This window comes from Calidris pugnax, unplaced genomic scaffold (genome assembly GCF_001431845.1).
Source record: "Calidris pugnax isolate Ruff unplaced genomic scaffold, ASM143184v1 scaffold277, whole genome shotgun sequence".
In the NCBI taxonomy this organism is placed as follows: Eukaryota; Metazoa; Chordata; class Aves; order Charadriiformes; family Scolopacidae; genus Calidris; species Calidris pugnax.
The window spans coordinates 1,223,438-1,241,253 of record NW_015091023.1 but is presented as its reverse complement, the minus strand read 5'-3'; the positions used below and the strand labels follow the sequence as shown (position 1 = coordinate 1,241,253).

Below are 17,816 nucleotides of genomic sequence, written 5' to 3'. Positions count from 1 at the left end.
AACCCTAAAAAGAGATATTTTTATGGGGAAAAAATAATTTTAACATTTTGGTTAAAACATGCTGCAGAGCCCACATTTTACATCACAGTTTGTATGTTTCTTTGCTTCTTATGTGGTTTTAACTTCCGTATATACTTCTGGGGTTTTTAGGTTCTGTTGTTTTAAGAGTTAAAATGCTTTATTGTTAGAGCAGTTACCTCTGATCTACAAGCTCTGCTATTTCTAAAAAAGTATAAGAAGCACAATTACAGAAAATTACTATTTTGCTAGGCAGAATGGTACGAAGAGACTATTTTGAATTGTTCTGCACATTACAAAAATATATTACTTTGAAAAACTTTTAAGTTAAATGATGATCAAATATACTACCAAACGTTTGTGAAATATTGTTTCATGCAATAAGCATTCTTCTGTGTATCAGAAGAAAAATAAATTGTCCTTTTCCCTAGTGCTAAACTTTATTCAACAGGCAGAACAAAGACAACGAGTATAAAGCAAATATCCTTTATGAAAGTTCATTTAATATTCAAGCAATAACAACATCTATATTGGCAGTTATAATAGATGTGAATATACAGAGTTTGTTTTCAGTAAGTGGGTAACATTATTTATTAGCATTAACTAAACAAATAATGCTGTGACCAGTTATATTAGTGGCAATTAATAAAATTCATGTTCCAAATGTAGTAATTAATGGCATAAAAGTTTAAGCCAAATATTATGTTTATCCAATTTCTGAGACTTAATGTAGCAATTTAAAAGACATCCTCAAATGGGAGTGATTACTTACACTAGACTGTATTAACATATAAGTCCTTTTTTTTCCCTAGCCAAATTAATTAGCTTTGAGACTTAAAAATACATTTTCTTAAATACACATTACTCTAATAAGAGGTTAAAACAATGTTGGGAATTTCATGCAGATTTCAGCTTACATTTGGCTGACTAAAAAAAAAAAAAAAAACAACCAACCCTGTTAAACCTCACTTAACGGATTTAGGTTTATAGATGCTTATTTAATGAAAATATTCAGAAACAAAGAACACTCAAGTACCCTATACTAATGAAAATGCATTTGTCAAACCGATTTGTTTGAAGGTGATTGCCACACTGTTAGAAACAAGAAGCACGCCATTCTTTTAGAGATTTCCAAGGCAAGCTTGCATAGTCTTTCTAACTGCGAGGAAGAGCTAAAAATAAACTTGTGCTCCTTGTAAAATTTGTAATTTCTTCATTATGATGGAATGCAACAAAACATCTTGCCCTTGGGTTGCTCTGTTTCAGCCAAAACAAATGCAAATGGCTTGTCAGATGACAGCTGTTTGATAAGGCTCCTCTACAAGACCTGCATGCTTTACTTTTTTCCGTGAAACTTGGGATGAAAGGCAGAAGGCAGGAAGAGAATTAATGTAGCATACAGTCTAAAGGCAATGCTACAACCGTGATTAAGTAGAAAAGTTAAAAGGCACAGATTTTCCACAGCCTCGCTGCGTGCAACCCATCCGTGTAACAAGTTGACAGGCCTAGCGCGTCAGCTCCATCATCCTCTCCGACAGCTAAAACGCAGCATTGCATCCCTTTTCAGAGAAAATTTGCGTCTGCACCATGAAGCGTTGTACATTATTTCTTAGCACTGCAGGGGGCTCAAGTCCATATGGAACCTTCACAAATATTACCACAGATCAAACCAGCGGCGTTTCGAGGCAGATTTGACATACCTATTTAAATGAACAGCAGGGGTCCTCGGGCTGCCTCAGGCTGTGCAGGAGAAAACCTCTGTGGAAAGCCTGTGCTGCAGCTCCATTACTCAGCAAAGACACACTCTACATTTATCATTCATTTCATTTCTGCCAGGGCAATTGGCTCATTTGCCCAAGGTCAACAACAACAAAAAAAAAAAAAAAAAAAAGAGGGGGGATGTTTTTTTATTCTCCCAAAGAAATAAATGTACCTGACAAGTGGGGATTTTGTCCTTTGGGTACGCAGAACTCAAATAAATATCAGATAATTCTAATAACAACACTACACTCAGTAAAGCTGTGCACTGAATTTGATAACATAAAATTTATTATTTTTTTTGAACACAGGCTAACCATAGAACTAACTTTTTAAGACTACCTAATGAGGAAACAAAATCTGACATGGTTGTCCAATTAAACATTTCTGCATACATTATTAATGCTTTTGTCTTTAAGTACACATAAGAAACATGCACATCTTCCTATAAATTCTTCTAAAGAGGCAGATAATGCTTGTGCCATTGATGGTCATCAATATGAAATGTCTGTTCATAATCCACATTAAGACTCGGGGGCTAGTGATGTTCTATTAGATACAGCTTTTTTCATAAAGGTAAATAGATGCAGATCCTTTACTCCTGGAACCATACTAATCAGAAAAAGCCTTAAGTTTGCATGAATGGAACAGTCTTAGAAAAATCAATTAAGCAGTTTAAATGCAAATTTTCTTCACACTAAATGTCAGCACAAATAACATTTCCTATAGCTTTGCCCTTCAAGGGAAAAAAACCCACTATTTTTAATTCTATAATGAATTTTCCTAGAACTATTAATTTTTGTTGCATATGCATTCTCCACTACTAACCTTATGATAACAGCTACAGCCTACAAGAAAGCAGACTACTCAAACCCAAAGCTGTAAAATAAATCAAAAATTAAAATAAGAAATATTATGTAGTCTGTTCTCAAAAACGTCCCTAATAACAGATATAATGACACAAAAATATACATTGCATGTAGCTTCAGTGGTGATACTATGGCCTACTGTGAAAACATAAGTAAACTCAGGAGCTCCTGATACGCATCTCTAGAATAACATGTACCTGGACTGAGAGCTAACATTATTTATTACAGATTATAACATACTTACATGCATTAATGAATAATATGATTGCTTGCCAGTATAAAAGAGAAAGTGAAACGGTCGGCCATCTTCTCCCCACTGGATTTCTAATGAAAAGCAAGATTAGACAAGAAAGCAATCTCCATCTGCAACTATAACCAAATATTTAATATAATATTTTTAAATATTTCTAAATGTCGTTTAACATGAAAGAATTCCTCATGTACATCTTAAACTTTCAAATACTGCATATTGATATTACAGGTAAAAGTATCCACTTTAGAATAGGAAGAAGTACAAATTAAGAGACAACTGAAATCTACATAGCAATTGTGAAAGATGAAAGAGCTTTGAAAAACAGTGCTTTAAACCCAGAGCAACTTTTTTATTAGTATCTCTAAACTAAAGTAAGTATTTCTAAAATTGTCTTTTACAAGTAACACAACTGTATTCAGAACTTGGGCGATATTAGGACTTGTTCATGTTGATGTGTTTGGAATATTTAACTGATGCTATAGTTTACATAATAGGTTCAGCAAGAAAATTCACGTTCCATGTAATTCAGCATGTCCAGCTTATTTCATTCATTAAAAAATGTACATTTCAACTTCAGGAAAAAAAAAAAAAAATCAAACAAATGTAACATGACAAAGATCTTTTCCAAATGAAGAAAAGTGACAAAAATAAAATCCTGAGAGCTTTTTCCAAATCAAACTGTAAAGAAACTCAGTCACTTTCTCCAGTGAAGTTCATATGAAGCTATCTATAAGCTATAGACAAAGATAAGACTCCAAGAACCTGTCTGATAAGCACAATATGTATTGCATTGGAATGTTAAGACATAATGCAGTAGAAGTTGAATGTAAAGATGCAAAACTTACTAGAACAGAAGGAATACAGGGGGCTTTTACCTACACATACTACAAGTGGAATGTGTGAATTTCCATGTATGCAGCTGTGAAAGCATATTTTGTTGAAATTACTGTTCAGGGAACATTCTGAAGTATAAATTTATGTTTCTGTACTTTAAAGACGTAATGCATAGACAAGACAAAGCTGCCTTACAACAGATACTTATTGAAAGTGTTATTTTTAGATGTAAATACAAAGATACACATCTATACTAATTATTTCTTACAGTTCTCAGGACACAGCTAGCATTTCAAAGAATTCTTTAGTCCTGAAAGCATATAGAATAGTAGCTTAGTTCTGCTACAAAACAGCCCTTCTATTTTAAAACTGCATAATGATTAACTCTCTCCTACCCTCTTGCTTTCTAGTTTTTACTTCACAATCCTGTGAAGTTAGAAAATAATGCATGGTACCATTTGAAAGCTGAAATTTCAAAATCTCACATAATTTAGACAGTTTTCTAAAAGACATACAAAGCACCAAACCCATTAAGTATCAATTAATTCCAGGAGCAGAAAAAGGGATGACAGAAAATGATAAAATTTCGCTGATAATCACAAGTGTCCATCTGGGACTTAGCTCAGAGAATGCAGAATTTCACACCCATGCTACTAGCTCATACTAAATGTGAGTCTAAGGAGGATAACAGAATATTTAAAAGATATGTCAAAACCTATGTAAAATTGATTTGGTGATTTCAGTGAAGTTCTCACTGGCCAACATACTGGCATATTACTGACAACTGGGATTTTATGCGGTGTCTCAGGAGCAAGACTAAAGACAGTACAGACATAAATGCAGAGTTAGGACTTTCAGGTCAAAACCAAGCCAAGATTAGGAGAATTTCCACTTTCCCTATTCTCTCAAATGGCAGTTTCAAAGCTGTGATTTCTATGCTTTTAGAGCAATGAAGTTAGCAGGAAAACTTTTGGTTTAAAATAGTATTAATGAATATTTTATGGCTGTGATAGACAGCTCTGACAAAAAGCTACTGAATTCAACAAAAGGTTTTCCTGTGACTTCAACAGATTCTGCACGTCATCCCACCTATTGTTTATTTTTAAACAATGAAAAACATTTATCTATAGTCAGTTAACAAGATGTTTGAAAAGACCACTGGCATTGCAGAATCCAACAGTTTTTTTATCCCAAAATTTAGAATATCAGATCACACTTTTACTGCTCATTAGGAACCTAGTGAAAAAAGTAAATCTGTGAAAATAAGGAATATGCAAAAATTCTAATTCTTTGAAATAGTAAAAAAAAAAAAAAAAATCTACAAACACTTACTCCTTTGCTCTGGAAAAATTTCAGAAGGATGCTGTAAATAAACAAACAAATATCAGCAAAAGGAAATAGTTACTTAAAATATCACGCTACAGTTATTCAGAAGTGCAACAAAAAAATCCTACCTTCATCATGGGCCTGGCTTGTTTGTCAAATAAGCCAGAAGGAAAGAGATAGGCAATAGCTCTCTGGAGATTAAAAAAAAAACGAAAAAGAAAAAGAGAGTGAACATACATGTAATTTTTTTCCACTAAAGCATCATCATAACATTACTTAGGTACTTTCTTGTACAGAAAAATAGCATAACTTTTGTACAGTAAGCAACCAAATCAGTAAGGAAGAGGGCTGCATATGTACTGTGCTGAAAAGAAATGCAGATCGTTCCTTCCGGAATCCTCAGGAAAAGTAAAATCCTATTCTGAAGGCTGGACTCTACGATGTCAGGATGAGTGAACTCTCTTTCGTGAAGTTTAGCTTTTATGGTATGTATTCATCATAACTTCTGAGAACTACCCAAGTGCAAAGACCACCTTTATACACAGTGATGTTCCCCTAAAATTTCAAGTGCTGTGATTTCTAGAGGAAATCACAACATTTAATCATTTTTTTCTGAAAACATCAGTGCTTGTTAACAGTACCTACTGAGAGACCAAGCACAGAAATTTTATTTAAAGCAAATGGACATGGTAGAGTTTTACACATTTAGAATCCCAGTTGGTAGAGACATAGTTTCCTTGAGTCTAAGAGCAATGTTTGTTGTGGCAGTAGAAGGTATTTTACATAGCCTAAATAAGTATTTTGTTGATCACTGCATTTGGAAAGAACTGTGAATCACTACTAGCTCAAACTAATTGCTCAGAGAAGACAGACTTTTAAATGCCATCTTTCTTCTCCTTAGATACCTTAGATAAAAAAATTAGAAAAACATATGACATTCATGACACACACATTGTTTACCACTATTTTCACTAAGTACAAGGTGCCTTATTTGCTTTTACTTAACCAATATCTACCACCATTCATGTGATGTATAAAGTTAGTATTATTTGTCTCCAACAAATAAAGTATACCAATATTCCAAATCATCCTGGCAAAATGTAAGGCAAGGCACCTTACAAGGTTAAGCCAAATGACACGTATTTCTGTTCATCATCATCTTACTTTCCCTCTTCAATGTAACTAAACCATAATTTAATAAAGCAAAAAATATGCATTTATGAGAGCTGTTTATTTCCATTTGTTTTTAAAAACAAAACAGAAAAAGTTAGCTATCAAAACTAATGGCACGTTCTGGCAAACATAGCCAACTTCAGATAGTAGTAGGGCTTAAGAGAGAAATCTTGTGCTTGTACAAAAACATGGACTAATCAAATAAACCCCTCTGGCAGTGGTCTCATTTTTATTTCCATTAGACAGTACAGAAAAGTAGAATTACAGTAAAATCAGAGTTTAAAATCTGCTCTTAAAAAGAATGTCTCTTTGTTAGTTAGGCTACCTTAGGGCTATTACTTGCTGATAATTTTTTCCAGGGGCATGGAGTGGTTTGTCAGTGCTTCAACCAATTTAATATGCATGGAGTGTAAAAAGACCTAACCTATTACTTTCATTAATCCCCTACTGGCATTCTGAACAGAAATTTTGAGAATTCTGAAGCAAACAAAAGGCTTAACTTGATTTTATGAAATGGTAATTTTGTTTCTCTTAGTGACTACTGTATTCCCATTTGTTAGTCAATGGGCATTTTATGCATACACACAGTAGGTGAACACCTATTTATGAACAAATGGGGATTAATTATGATGACAATAGAGAAATCTGCTGTGAGCCAAATGATGTTAAACAAACACCTTATAGAATATATTAAAAGAATTTATTACAGGATACTGAGACTGACTTTGTGTGTACTTAAGACAAAGTCTTTATACAAGCATTTCCAGACTCTCAGTCAAAACAGTTACTGTAACTATGACACCTTAATAAATGCCAAATATAATAATTTAACATTTATAATGAAGAGAGTGGTGGCCATCTGAGATGTTCTGTTTCTAGACAGTTTATTTTATATTGCTTGAGTGTACACTCACATCTTTCACACTGAAGCATAAACAAAACAATGCATTAAGAAACCCTTATATCTACTTTCAGAACAATAGTTCACTTTAAAAGTTTGGGGTTTTGTTATTCCAAAACGCAAGGAACAGAGTCTTCCTGCCCTCTCCCTTTTTATGGAAACACCATCAAGGATGGGGTATTTGTCTTTAAATGCCATTAGGAACTATCCTGGGATGCAACAGACTCCAGTTCAATTTTACTCAGAAGCACCTTCTTAATTTTAAATAGCTGCGTCCTCAGACTGTACTTTTAGCAACTACATAGCAAGTCAGTCTGCCTCTCAGAAACTTCATTTATAGAAGCTGATTTTGTCTATGCAAGTGTTTTGGTTTCGTAGAAAAGAGTATTTCAGAAAAACTGTAATTCACAACACCCATGTGTACTAGCAATAAAATAAGACGGTGGATCAATCTTAAGAATGATATCAGAATTAGTCTCTCCAAACTGCAGCTGGAACACATAAATAAACATGAAATATTTTCCCGAAATCTTTTGACAATGTCTTCAGATTTGGAACACATTCTGCATTTTCCTGTTCGTACAAAAAGAATGTGGACATCCCTCTTAAAACTTTATAATCAAGCTTTAAACACTAGAGGTAAAGTTCCCAAGAATTGTTTTAGATTTAACTGCCGTTTTCCATTCCAGAAGTGCTTTTCAGCTTAAGGGTCATGGCCCATATTCTTCTTCTAGTGCTCTATTTGACTTAAACTCTAGATGAGAAAGGAAATCTTGTGCTGAATATGGTGAAGAACTATTTTCTTCAGGCAGTCATTGCAGCTATACAAGATTAATTCACCCCACTCCAGCCTCCACAGGTTCTAAGCTGCTGTTTCGCAATTCTGTTTGTTAAATCACATTGCTGTCATTGTCTTTGGAAATAAAACACAACTTTCAAAAAAAGAAACATCCATAATTATTTTCAGCAGAAACATGATTAAAAATCCTGGTACCTAGTAACAGAATGGTGTTTCCAAAAATAATTACATAAACCAGAATGGTGTTTCCAAAAATAATTACATAATGCAAATGTATGTATGTAATGCAAAAAGGTGGATTGGGTACAGCCTGCTTCTGCTGAGCTACTAAAAAAAAATTTTAGCCATTACCTTTTGGGATTCGTAAGTATTTGTTTTTAAACTCTACTAGTGATCCACACAGGAAAAAAAAAAATATATCCAGTAGTCACACCTTTAAAAATAGCAGATCATGATGCATACATGTTAGTAACAAGATGGTTTACCTCAGACAGTTATTAAACTGCAGCGATGAACTTAACATTCCTGTAACAAACTAAAAGGAATCTGTTATATCTGTTATATCGTTACGTGTTGAGGGACTGGATGATTCCATATACTGCCCACAGGACCGCAATGTCTTTCACTTGCAGCTATAAACTTGAATTCAAGCCAGCTGGAATAATGAGAACAAGCTCCAATCCCTATGAAAAAAAAAAAAACCCTACCATACCTGGCAGTCCTTCAAACATGCAAACCAATTCATTAAATAATCTGTCCAGCACTGCATGTGGTATGTCATGCAAATTCAGTATACCTGCTGCACCCTCATTTTCCCTCTTCATTGTGCATATTGTACATGCTGACTCCTGATCCTCCTCCCCTTCCTATCTAGCTACAAGCCAAGAAGTTTTGTTCACTCTCTCAAATGTCAGAGATGAACTCTGAATCAAACAAGTTCAGCTGGGTCAGTAAGGGTTACTTTTTCTTTTTTTTTAAATGTCTTGAGAAATTAAGAATTCAATACTTCAATTCATATAGAGTTGACTGAGTCATATTGGAACAGCGGAAGGCGACTGAGACAGTTCAGTCCTTAAATAACCTGCCATAAGTAGGAAAGGTTTGGAAGGGCAAATCCATCTTGCCCAAGTGTCTTCCCACACTTGTTGAATCTATGGCTCATACACAAAACACTCCACTAATTTTCATTGCTCAAATCATGTGCAAAGATAGTTATCATAGTAAGTGAAGAAAGGTATTTTGTAGAAAACAAGGAGAGAAGAGGAGGGGAGAAGAATCAAAAAACCTCCATCCTGGTGTTTCCGTGCAGCAGCATCCTTTCTGGCAGAGGGCTCAAGAATTCAGTTCATTTCTTTTTAAATATACATGAAACTTTAATTGTCAAAACGCTGAGAAGTGAACTCAGTGTTACTTTATGCCATCATGTTTTAATGAAATGCCTGAGTGATAGCTGTTTCAGCTCCTACTCCTCAACTTGATCACATGAGAGCCACTTCCCTTCTTCAACCTTGCCTCTTGAATCATATTATTTCGCCACTGTACTTCAGCATTTCTCAGACTGAGATGTTTGCTGGAACAGCTGTTTTTCCTTCCAACCACACTAGCAGTATTCCGTAAAAGTCTTCAGCACCCAAAATCCAGAATATTTGGGGTAGAACCAGGAATGAATGAAACAAAAACAAGAAGAGAAGTGCTACATCTGAAATATATTTTTCAGTTAACAAGACAGAAAAGGTTAACACCAAAAAAAAAAAAAAAGCAACACACCTAAGTTAACCTTGTAAAGCAAAGTCCTCCTCCAATAACTAGCTACTAAAAATGTATTGAAACCAGCCCAATCATTTTTCACTGTTTATCTAAAGCTGAATTCGAGCTTGTTCAGAAAGAAATTTCAAGCTCACGGTGACATGTCATTTTAACCCCATCCCCTGGGAAAGAAAAAAAAAACAACAACAACCCATCTTTTTTTAATATTATTTTTATACTGACTAATAATTAAAAAAAATTAATGCCTTGTCCAGAGCTTGCAGAAGAAAAAAAAAACCACTCCAAAAAGCTGTTGAAAGAAACAGTCATTATTTCTATCTTCATTTCTACTTCTCAAAACACTGAACAGTATTCAAAAGAGTTAAAAAAAAAAATACAGCAGTCATCAGTTCAGATGGACTTTTGATGGAGAAATAAGAAAATACTGATGCACAGTACAGGTCCATTGGGGGGAAAAAAAAAAAAAAAAAGAGTTGAAAAAAGCATCCTAGCTTCAACTACTTAAAAAACAATACAAAATGCAATATTTCTTTTAACAACAATGCTGGACAACACACTCTTGCAGACAACAGAAAGTTCAGAAATGCAATTTCTTCTCAATAATGTTTCTGACGTTTCACATATGCCAATATTCACTCATTTTTAACACTTTGCATTGCTAAAATTTGAACATTATTTAGAAATTCGATGTGCTGAGCCACAACCTTACTGCTACTTTTGAAACAATATATACATTAGTGAAGATAAATGTATATATTAGCTTCAAATTATTCCATCTGCTTGACAACAATCTATTAGGTCACAAGGCAGACGATAAGAGAAATGAACATAGATCTCTAGCTTTTGAGTTTTACTAACTCTTATGGGGAAAGAGTATTGCTTTATGATGAGCTCTGAGAGAGCATTTAGTGACTGCATAAAAATGAATAATAAAAATACTGACATATAAATAGGTCATGAAGATTAAGATGCTTTTCTTGTATTAATCTTACTTAGATTTCTGAGCTTTAAAGTAGAATATCACAGAACTGACATCAGAAAATGACGGTGGGCTGTTTACTACAACCATAAGTTAAAGTTAAATCACAAAATAAAAGGATTACAGCTCAACCGGGGAAAAGCACTAGGTCAGGACTGCAATCTCTATTAATTAGGTATCCCAGCTGGGCAGTGGGTATGCAGCTGTTAACTTGATCAATGACTTACCTAAATGTCATCTCTACTGATTCGCTTATAAATTACCAGCAAGTGAGACTAATGTACAGGTGCTAATTTATTTAAACTGTTCTCTGCAGTTCTACATAGCTTTATAAACTGCATCTGGCACCTAATGTTAGCTGTCAGTTGTACTTAGACATGCCTGTCCTAACGACTCTGTTCATTAGAAATGAGCACAAATTATGAAATATTGTGAAAAATGATACATCAAATGGAATGGGCAAAGCAAATCAATTAGAGAAACTTCATAGCACATATTCACACATAGGAGAATAAAACATCCTAGCTTCAGAGTGAGGTCTATAATACCAATTAAAAAGCAATTGGTAGACTTGTGCAGAGTTATATATCAATTTGCTGGATGTTTTTTTTTTCTCCTCCAGAAATACAGTTGTAATGCACAGCTTAACTTTTCATTCCTAAATAAAAGCATCAGTAAAAGGCAATTCTGGTTCCACAACATCTAGAAGGATTAGCAAGTAAGTCAACTTATTTTCCTGTTTAAAACTTCACAAGGTTTAGCTTTTATTAAACTATACCTAAAACTCCAGTGAAGGACAGAATCCTACAACATCTGCTTTTGAAATATACAGAACACAGACTGATTAACAGTAGAAGACACGGCAGTATATAAGCACTCATCAGAAAGAATTATTACTGTTCGAAATGTAAAGCCTGATAATACTCCTGCCAGTGCCTAAGCAGCTTTTGTATTTTTATAACAGAAATTTAATTATGCATAGCAGACACTATTACAGAGTCTACATGTTTTCCAACACCTGACGGAATATGAAGAAATCAAACATATATCACAGATATTTGGTATCACCACACAAAACACTATTCTTTTGACTCTGCTTCGCCATCTTTGCAGAAACAGAGTCTGCAAAGCAGTCCCATACTTGTCACCTGCACTGCATTTGTTAAAACCTCATTTCCAGAATGAATCTGCTTTTACTAATGATGGAGTTCTGTTAATTTTGTGCAAACTATGACACTGACGTAGATTCATAAAGAAGAAACCGCTGCTTGGATATGGTCATTTTCCATTTCTTGCAGTCTTCCCCCTAGACCCTACCAAAAGAAGGAATCCAGACTGCAGATGAACACGTTCTCTTACCATCAACCTTTTGGGCAAACAAACTGAACTATTAGCATCATCATCATACTGTACTAACATGGGAGGTATTCTGGTGGCAGATCTGTGTATGAATACTTTACAAGAAAGTCACTCAAAAAGATAACAGCCATTAAAGGTAAGAAAAAAACATCTGAAAAATACAGGAAAAGGAAATTACATAGTCTGTACAGAAATTAGAAAGCCAATTTAAAGAAACAGGCTGCTATTACTGCTGACCCGTTTGCCTCAGTGAATACTTTTACTGTTGACAGGACCTTATCTGCTCTACACTGAGACTGGAAGGGTCTCTGCATTGGCACTTGTCTGTAGAAGCGAAGTGGCACCCATGATTCTGAATGAAAGCAGTTGCAGTATCAATGCATAGCTTTGTACTCATAAAGCTCGATTTCCTATGGATTTGTGACTTGAAGCCACCCTTCCCTTATAGATTTTTCTGATACCTGATAAAACTCAAGTCTCATTTCAGCCTTTTCTCAGTAGGCCATTAACTGTGCGTCTCTTCTCTACTTTGCTGTCTATTTTCAGAGAAGTTTTCAGAACTTAAGTTTTGAAGCCTGTCAAATGTGTTTGAAATCAGCCTGTATCACCACCTACAGATGTAGTTCTTTCTTGGCACAAGCACACTGTCAAGACCTCTTATGTGGACACAGCTATTCTGACAGAATTTTTGCTGCTGAGAGGCAATAAACAATCTCCCCACCCTGAAAAAAACTAAACCACACACACCTCTCTTGGCACATACCACATTACTGTGTCTACCCTAAGGGCCCTGCTGATATACTGTGCTACCAGGGCTATAGTAATAGCGTTGCTGCTGCACAAGGAAAGCTTCAGCCATGAGACTTCATGCAGCTTCACCTAAGAGTGAATGTCACCAACTGACATTTCTCCTCCCTACCTCTGATGCGTGATAAGACAGAAATGACAGAAGTGAAGACCAGGTGGGACATTAAAAAAAAAATATCCATGCAACAAAACATTTTTCTGAGTGAAAGGGAGCATATCTATACACGAGCCTAAATGACACAGAGAAAGAGGAGGCCACCCATCTGTCAGCTGTCAGAGGGAATGGCAATAAAATAGTATGTTTCAAGCTACTGATATGAGCTTAAATTCACGTCTATATTAAAAACCCTAAGCTAAACCAGAGTGTTAGTTGTAAAACATCCTATAAAATTTAATTTGCATTACCAGCAACCACAGTATCATACAAGAAAACCTGACCTAAATATACACAGCAGGTCAAATTGTGGGTAAACGTTTCGAAGTGCTACATAAACCTTTACAGTGCCTCTTATAACCTCAGATCAAGGGGATTATCCATTAGTACTTTTAAAAAGAACCTACTGTGCTTTAGCAAGATATGGTATACAGCTCTATACTGTAATGTCTGACCTCACATGGTAGCAGGAGTAGAATCTCTATTCACAGTCACAGTTGCAATGTTTGCAATGTATAGTAGCATTCTTTCTTATTCTGACAGTTTGATTAAAATTCACAGAGAGCTGAGGGGCTCATGCTGAAGTAAAGTGCTTTCAATATCTGAAACTCTACAGTAAATTACTTCTCCAACAGAGCAACTGTACTTACATCAATATCCTCTTGGGTAAAAGTTTCTGGATCTTCTCCCATCATGTTGGCTAAATGTCTCTTTCCTAGGTTGAATTCTTCAATCTGTTTTTTAATAAATGCCTCTGTGTACTTTTCAGGTCCTGAGGCTCCTACATTTTTCCTCTGCACTGCTGTAGTGGTATAGATTAGCCTTAACGTCTAACAAAAACAGAAAAGGAAAAAGAAAAACGAAAGATTTATTTTATATTTTTGGCACAGTGAGCTCTAAATAAAATGAATAGTGTAACAAGCCATTCATACCTATAACAAGATTGAACACATTATTGTAATAAATTAGAAAAGGCAGTATTACTCATGAAACCATTTTCTTCCAATTGTTTAATGCCCATAAGCAAATAAGCACATTCTACAGGTTGAACATTTTCACATATTAAAATTAATTCAGAAGAGTTTTCTGATGAAACAAAATGTATCATATGTCAGGAACATCCAGCAAAAGCAAAACACAGCACCAATCAACAGACACAGTCTTAGAAGAAAATACAAATCTATCAGCATATAAGCAGGTTTTGCCTTCACCTAAAGGCATCCCATAATGAAGGATGAAAAGAATCTGCAGGGCAGCTCTCTAGGAGCTTTTGGAAGCATGTGGCTGCACAAATACTGCTAAAGGCTCTGGAAAGGCTACGGAGCACTCCTTCCTTGTTCACAGTGCCGGAATGGTTCTGAAGCTATTTCACTGTCTCAGGTAGAACAATTACAAAACTGGTAAGGGAGTTCTCACCAGCAAATACTACTGAGCACTGTTCCAGCTCAGAAGCCATAACTCGGGGGGAGTTATCTTTTGATTTTTGTGGGATACAGCTTTGGTTTTTCTTCTATCAAGACAGTCAATAGTTCAAATGACTACATTTCAATCAAGCTTTCTGCCAGACAAACAGGAACTTCCCTGACAGAGCTGTAATGTCCCAATTCTGGTCTAGTGCCAATATTGTGCATTATTTTGTCCCTCCAACATTAGTATTAAAGTCCTCTGCATCTTAATTATTCCACACACTGAATGAGAGCTGATTATTTGTGTGGTCTTCTGTGGGCGGGGGCAGGGAGAGAATAACAACAAAAAAAGGGTGCATGAGACAGAAAAGCAAAGACAGAAAAAGAAACACTTTGATTCAGAAAAAATGTCTAGTTCTGTTCACCAGATAGTACCCTGAAGCACTTCTCTCCAGCTCCTTCAACATGCTACAGTTTGGCTTTGTGAGCAGACAGTGCAGTTTCACAAAGCAGGGCGAGCACATCTCACAGTCCACCCCTACGAGCATTCCTTCCTCCACTCCTTTCACTCGCCCTGTGCCAGCTCTGGCATTTGGGATTCTTCTGCAAGCCAGCTCAGCTCCCTAAATGCAGCAGAACCCTAACTTCTGCTTCCTCCCAATGAGTGGGCAGTTCTCTGCTGAGCTGGTAAGTTCCAGTGATTCAGAGAAGGCCCTGAGAAGAGTCAAAGCCAACACAAAAAGGTGATTGAGCCACACAACTGGGAGCAAGGAAGCAGAGGGGGAGTCCTCTCTTTACCTTCATTTCTTTGAGCAAATTATTAAATTGCCTCTGCTGCTCCTACAGCTACAGCCTTAGTCTACCTTTAGCCAAACACCAAAACCCAAACAAGCTTAACAAAGCAAACTAGTTAGGATTCTTCTTATTAGCAACAGAACAAAGCTAGTATTTGAAATTATTAAATGTTCTCCGAGTCACAGGAATTGTCTTCTCCAAATCACAATTTAGACATTTTGATGGGATTTTACCATTGGGTTAAGTTAATATGAACAGCATAAAATACTTGCTATCTTCCTGTAACTAATACCACAGTAATCTTCAAAACCAGTTATAACTGCAATGATAAAAACACACACGGCTCATCAAAACAAAATTACATTGATATATTTGCAAGACAAACGCAAAACCAGATTGAACTTCCACCTTCTGTTAGCAGAACGAGTTAGCTTAACATGAACTTCTTCTGTGACTAGAGGCTTTGGGTGTTCTATATTACATGGTCAAGTCCTACATGAACAAGAAATGAAACACAATTTTTTTGTACTGTCACACAGCCCGGTCAGTATTCTGAACATCTGGCAGCCCAGGATGGACTGGTCCAATGCATCCAATTTGCTGCAGATATGTAATGCTATTTATGATCAATTCACCTATCCATGAATGTCTCAGGCTTCAACATACAAAATCTAACAATCCCACTTAAAATTTCAATTTGGGATAAAGACTACAATGCCCTGCCTTAAACCTATGTGTAGCACATGTGCGTGCAGCAGGATACATCCTATGAATTCATTAAGGTTTGATAAATAAGGTAAAGTAATCTTTGAATAACAAGGTCACACGAGATGGAAAAAAGTGACCCTCTATGCTTTTACAACCTGACATAGACAAAGATATGCGCCCTCAAGATATGTACCTCAGAAAAGCAACCAATACCTCTGCCAGAAAAGATTTAAAAATAGCTCCAAGGCAGAATTTGGTGCTGGAGAGCTTGTTGTGGCTTTGTTTTCTCCACAGCTTATATGTAGCACATGCAATGCAAGTCCTGGTTTGCCCCTTCCTTTTTTTTTTTTTTTTAATAGTCATGTTTTCTGTGAGGTTACATTGACAGTATACAGAATTAAAAGCAAAATAATCAAAATTTTAAATGTACACATTTTCCACAGGCAAGGCTCTAGTAATTTCCTTAGAAAGCAGTAAGGAAAGCAGAAGTATCTCTGCACGTTCCCTATTATCCTCTCCTAGTCACTCCTCAGGAAAGGATTCAATTCATCTTCTGTCTTACTTGTCTTAATAGTAACTAATTATTTGTAATTCTTGTTAATGAACATATGATTCCTTATTACTTGGCCCAAAATTACTTTCTCTCTGCTATGCTTTAAACAGAATACTTTAAAAAAGATTGCTTTCATCTTATTCCTGTCAATTTCTATTGTAATTTTCTCATTTTTGTCCTCCTTCCCTCAAGCTATTCATATTCTTCCCTAGTTTCAATTCGTCACTAATCAAAAGTCCCTGGACACACAAACTGTTCATAATTAGAAAACAGCCTCTTATGCAAATTAATATCTATTGTATTGGGTACCTCTTCTGGGATAAGACCACTATTTCATGGGTGGTACAGGCAAGAACTGTGAAGCACAGCTAAATGCTTCTGGCATTTCAGTCAAACAAGAAAGCAAACTTCTCTGCTTCCTAGAGGAAGCCATAGAGGTTTCCATTCACTTCTTACACATTTCATAAAACATTACTGCAGACAGCAGCCTCACCATTTTTTAAATAATAACGGTTATTAACAGCACTCCTGAAATAGGAGGCTCTTCCACCAGGACAGCGAAGAAGGGAAAGTCTTTACTTCTGGACACAACTCCTTGGTATTAACCCTCCTGACTCCTCGAGCAACCTAGTATTAAAAGAGTTTGGCAAATCCTCATTTTCCAGGGAGACCATCATTTTACAGAAAATCAGCATATATAAAGTTTGCTTTAGGGAAAAAAAAAGGCATTTTCAGACAACTTCAACTTCTCTGGCCTATTTTTTCCAAGAAGAAAAAAAAAAACAGGACCTGTCTATTTACTTGTCCGTTCATTTTGCTTCACTGGACTTATACACATACGAAATCAACACATATCACTAACAGAGGAATAAAGCTTCTGATACGTCTGAAATAGGAGGAAAAAGGAATTAGAAACAGGAGGCTTGAATTCAAAAGAAAATGCTGTCTAAATTAGAACTTGACACAATTACGGAGATAGAAGATGACACCAAATGATGTGGCACACATGCAGTTGCACCATTTTCATGCTACTTCCATGCTCTAAGCTGACAGATTTCAACCATCTCCTTTTCCAAAACCATGCAGCGCACAAACAAATCTGGGCTAAAAAGTTATCTTGGGGATAGAACTTCACTAGGAGGTGCAGAGCTGGAGCTGTATAACCACATCAGCCTGCAGGACTAGTGTCCACTGCTCTGATGACTGACACAGCTAGTGCTACTGAAATCAGTGGACATACAAGATACAAACAGTGAACCTCTAGTCACTTGTTGCACAAGAAAAAACATTTATTATGTAGCAATCATACAAAATGTAAAAGCTCAGACCCAGCCTGAGTTTCTAAATAATTACTATT

At 35.8% G+C, this 17,816-nt stretch overlaps 1 protein-coding gene across 1 annotated transcript in view; it reads right to left on the bottom strand.

Annotated features, from left to right (window-relative positions):
- The window catches only part of MRPS9 (mitochondrial ribosomal protein S9), a 30,993-nt gene extending 14,023 nt beyond the window's left edge, over positions 1-16,970 (bottom strand). The window contains exons 1-5 of the mRNA XM_014955846.1: positions 16,953-16,970; positions 13,648-13,827; positions 5,187-5,249; positions 5,065-5,095; positions 2,890-2,969 (exon numbers count right to left, since the gene is read on the bottom strand). Coding sequence (XP_014811332.1) covers positions 2,890-2,969; positions 5,065-5,095; positions 5,187-5,249; positions 13,648-13,827; positions 16,953-16,955 — 357 coding nt within the window. The 5' untranslated portion in view covers positions 16,956-16,970. The remainder of the gene's footprint in view (positions 1-2,889; positions 2,970-5,064; positions 5,096-5,186; positions 5,250-13,647; positions 13,828-16,952) is intronic.
- Positions 16,971-17,816: the final 846 nt, after the last annotated feature.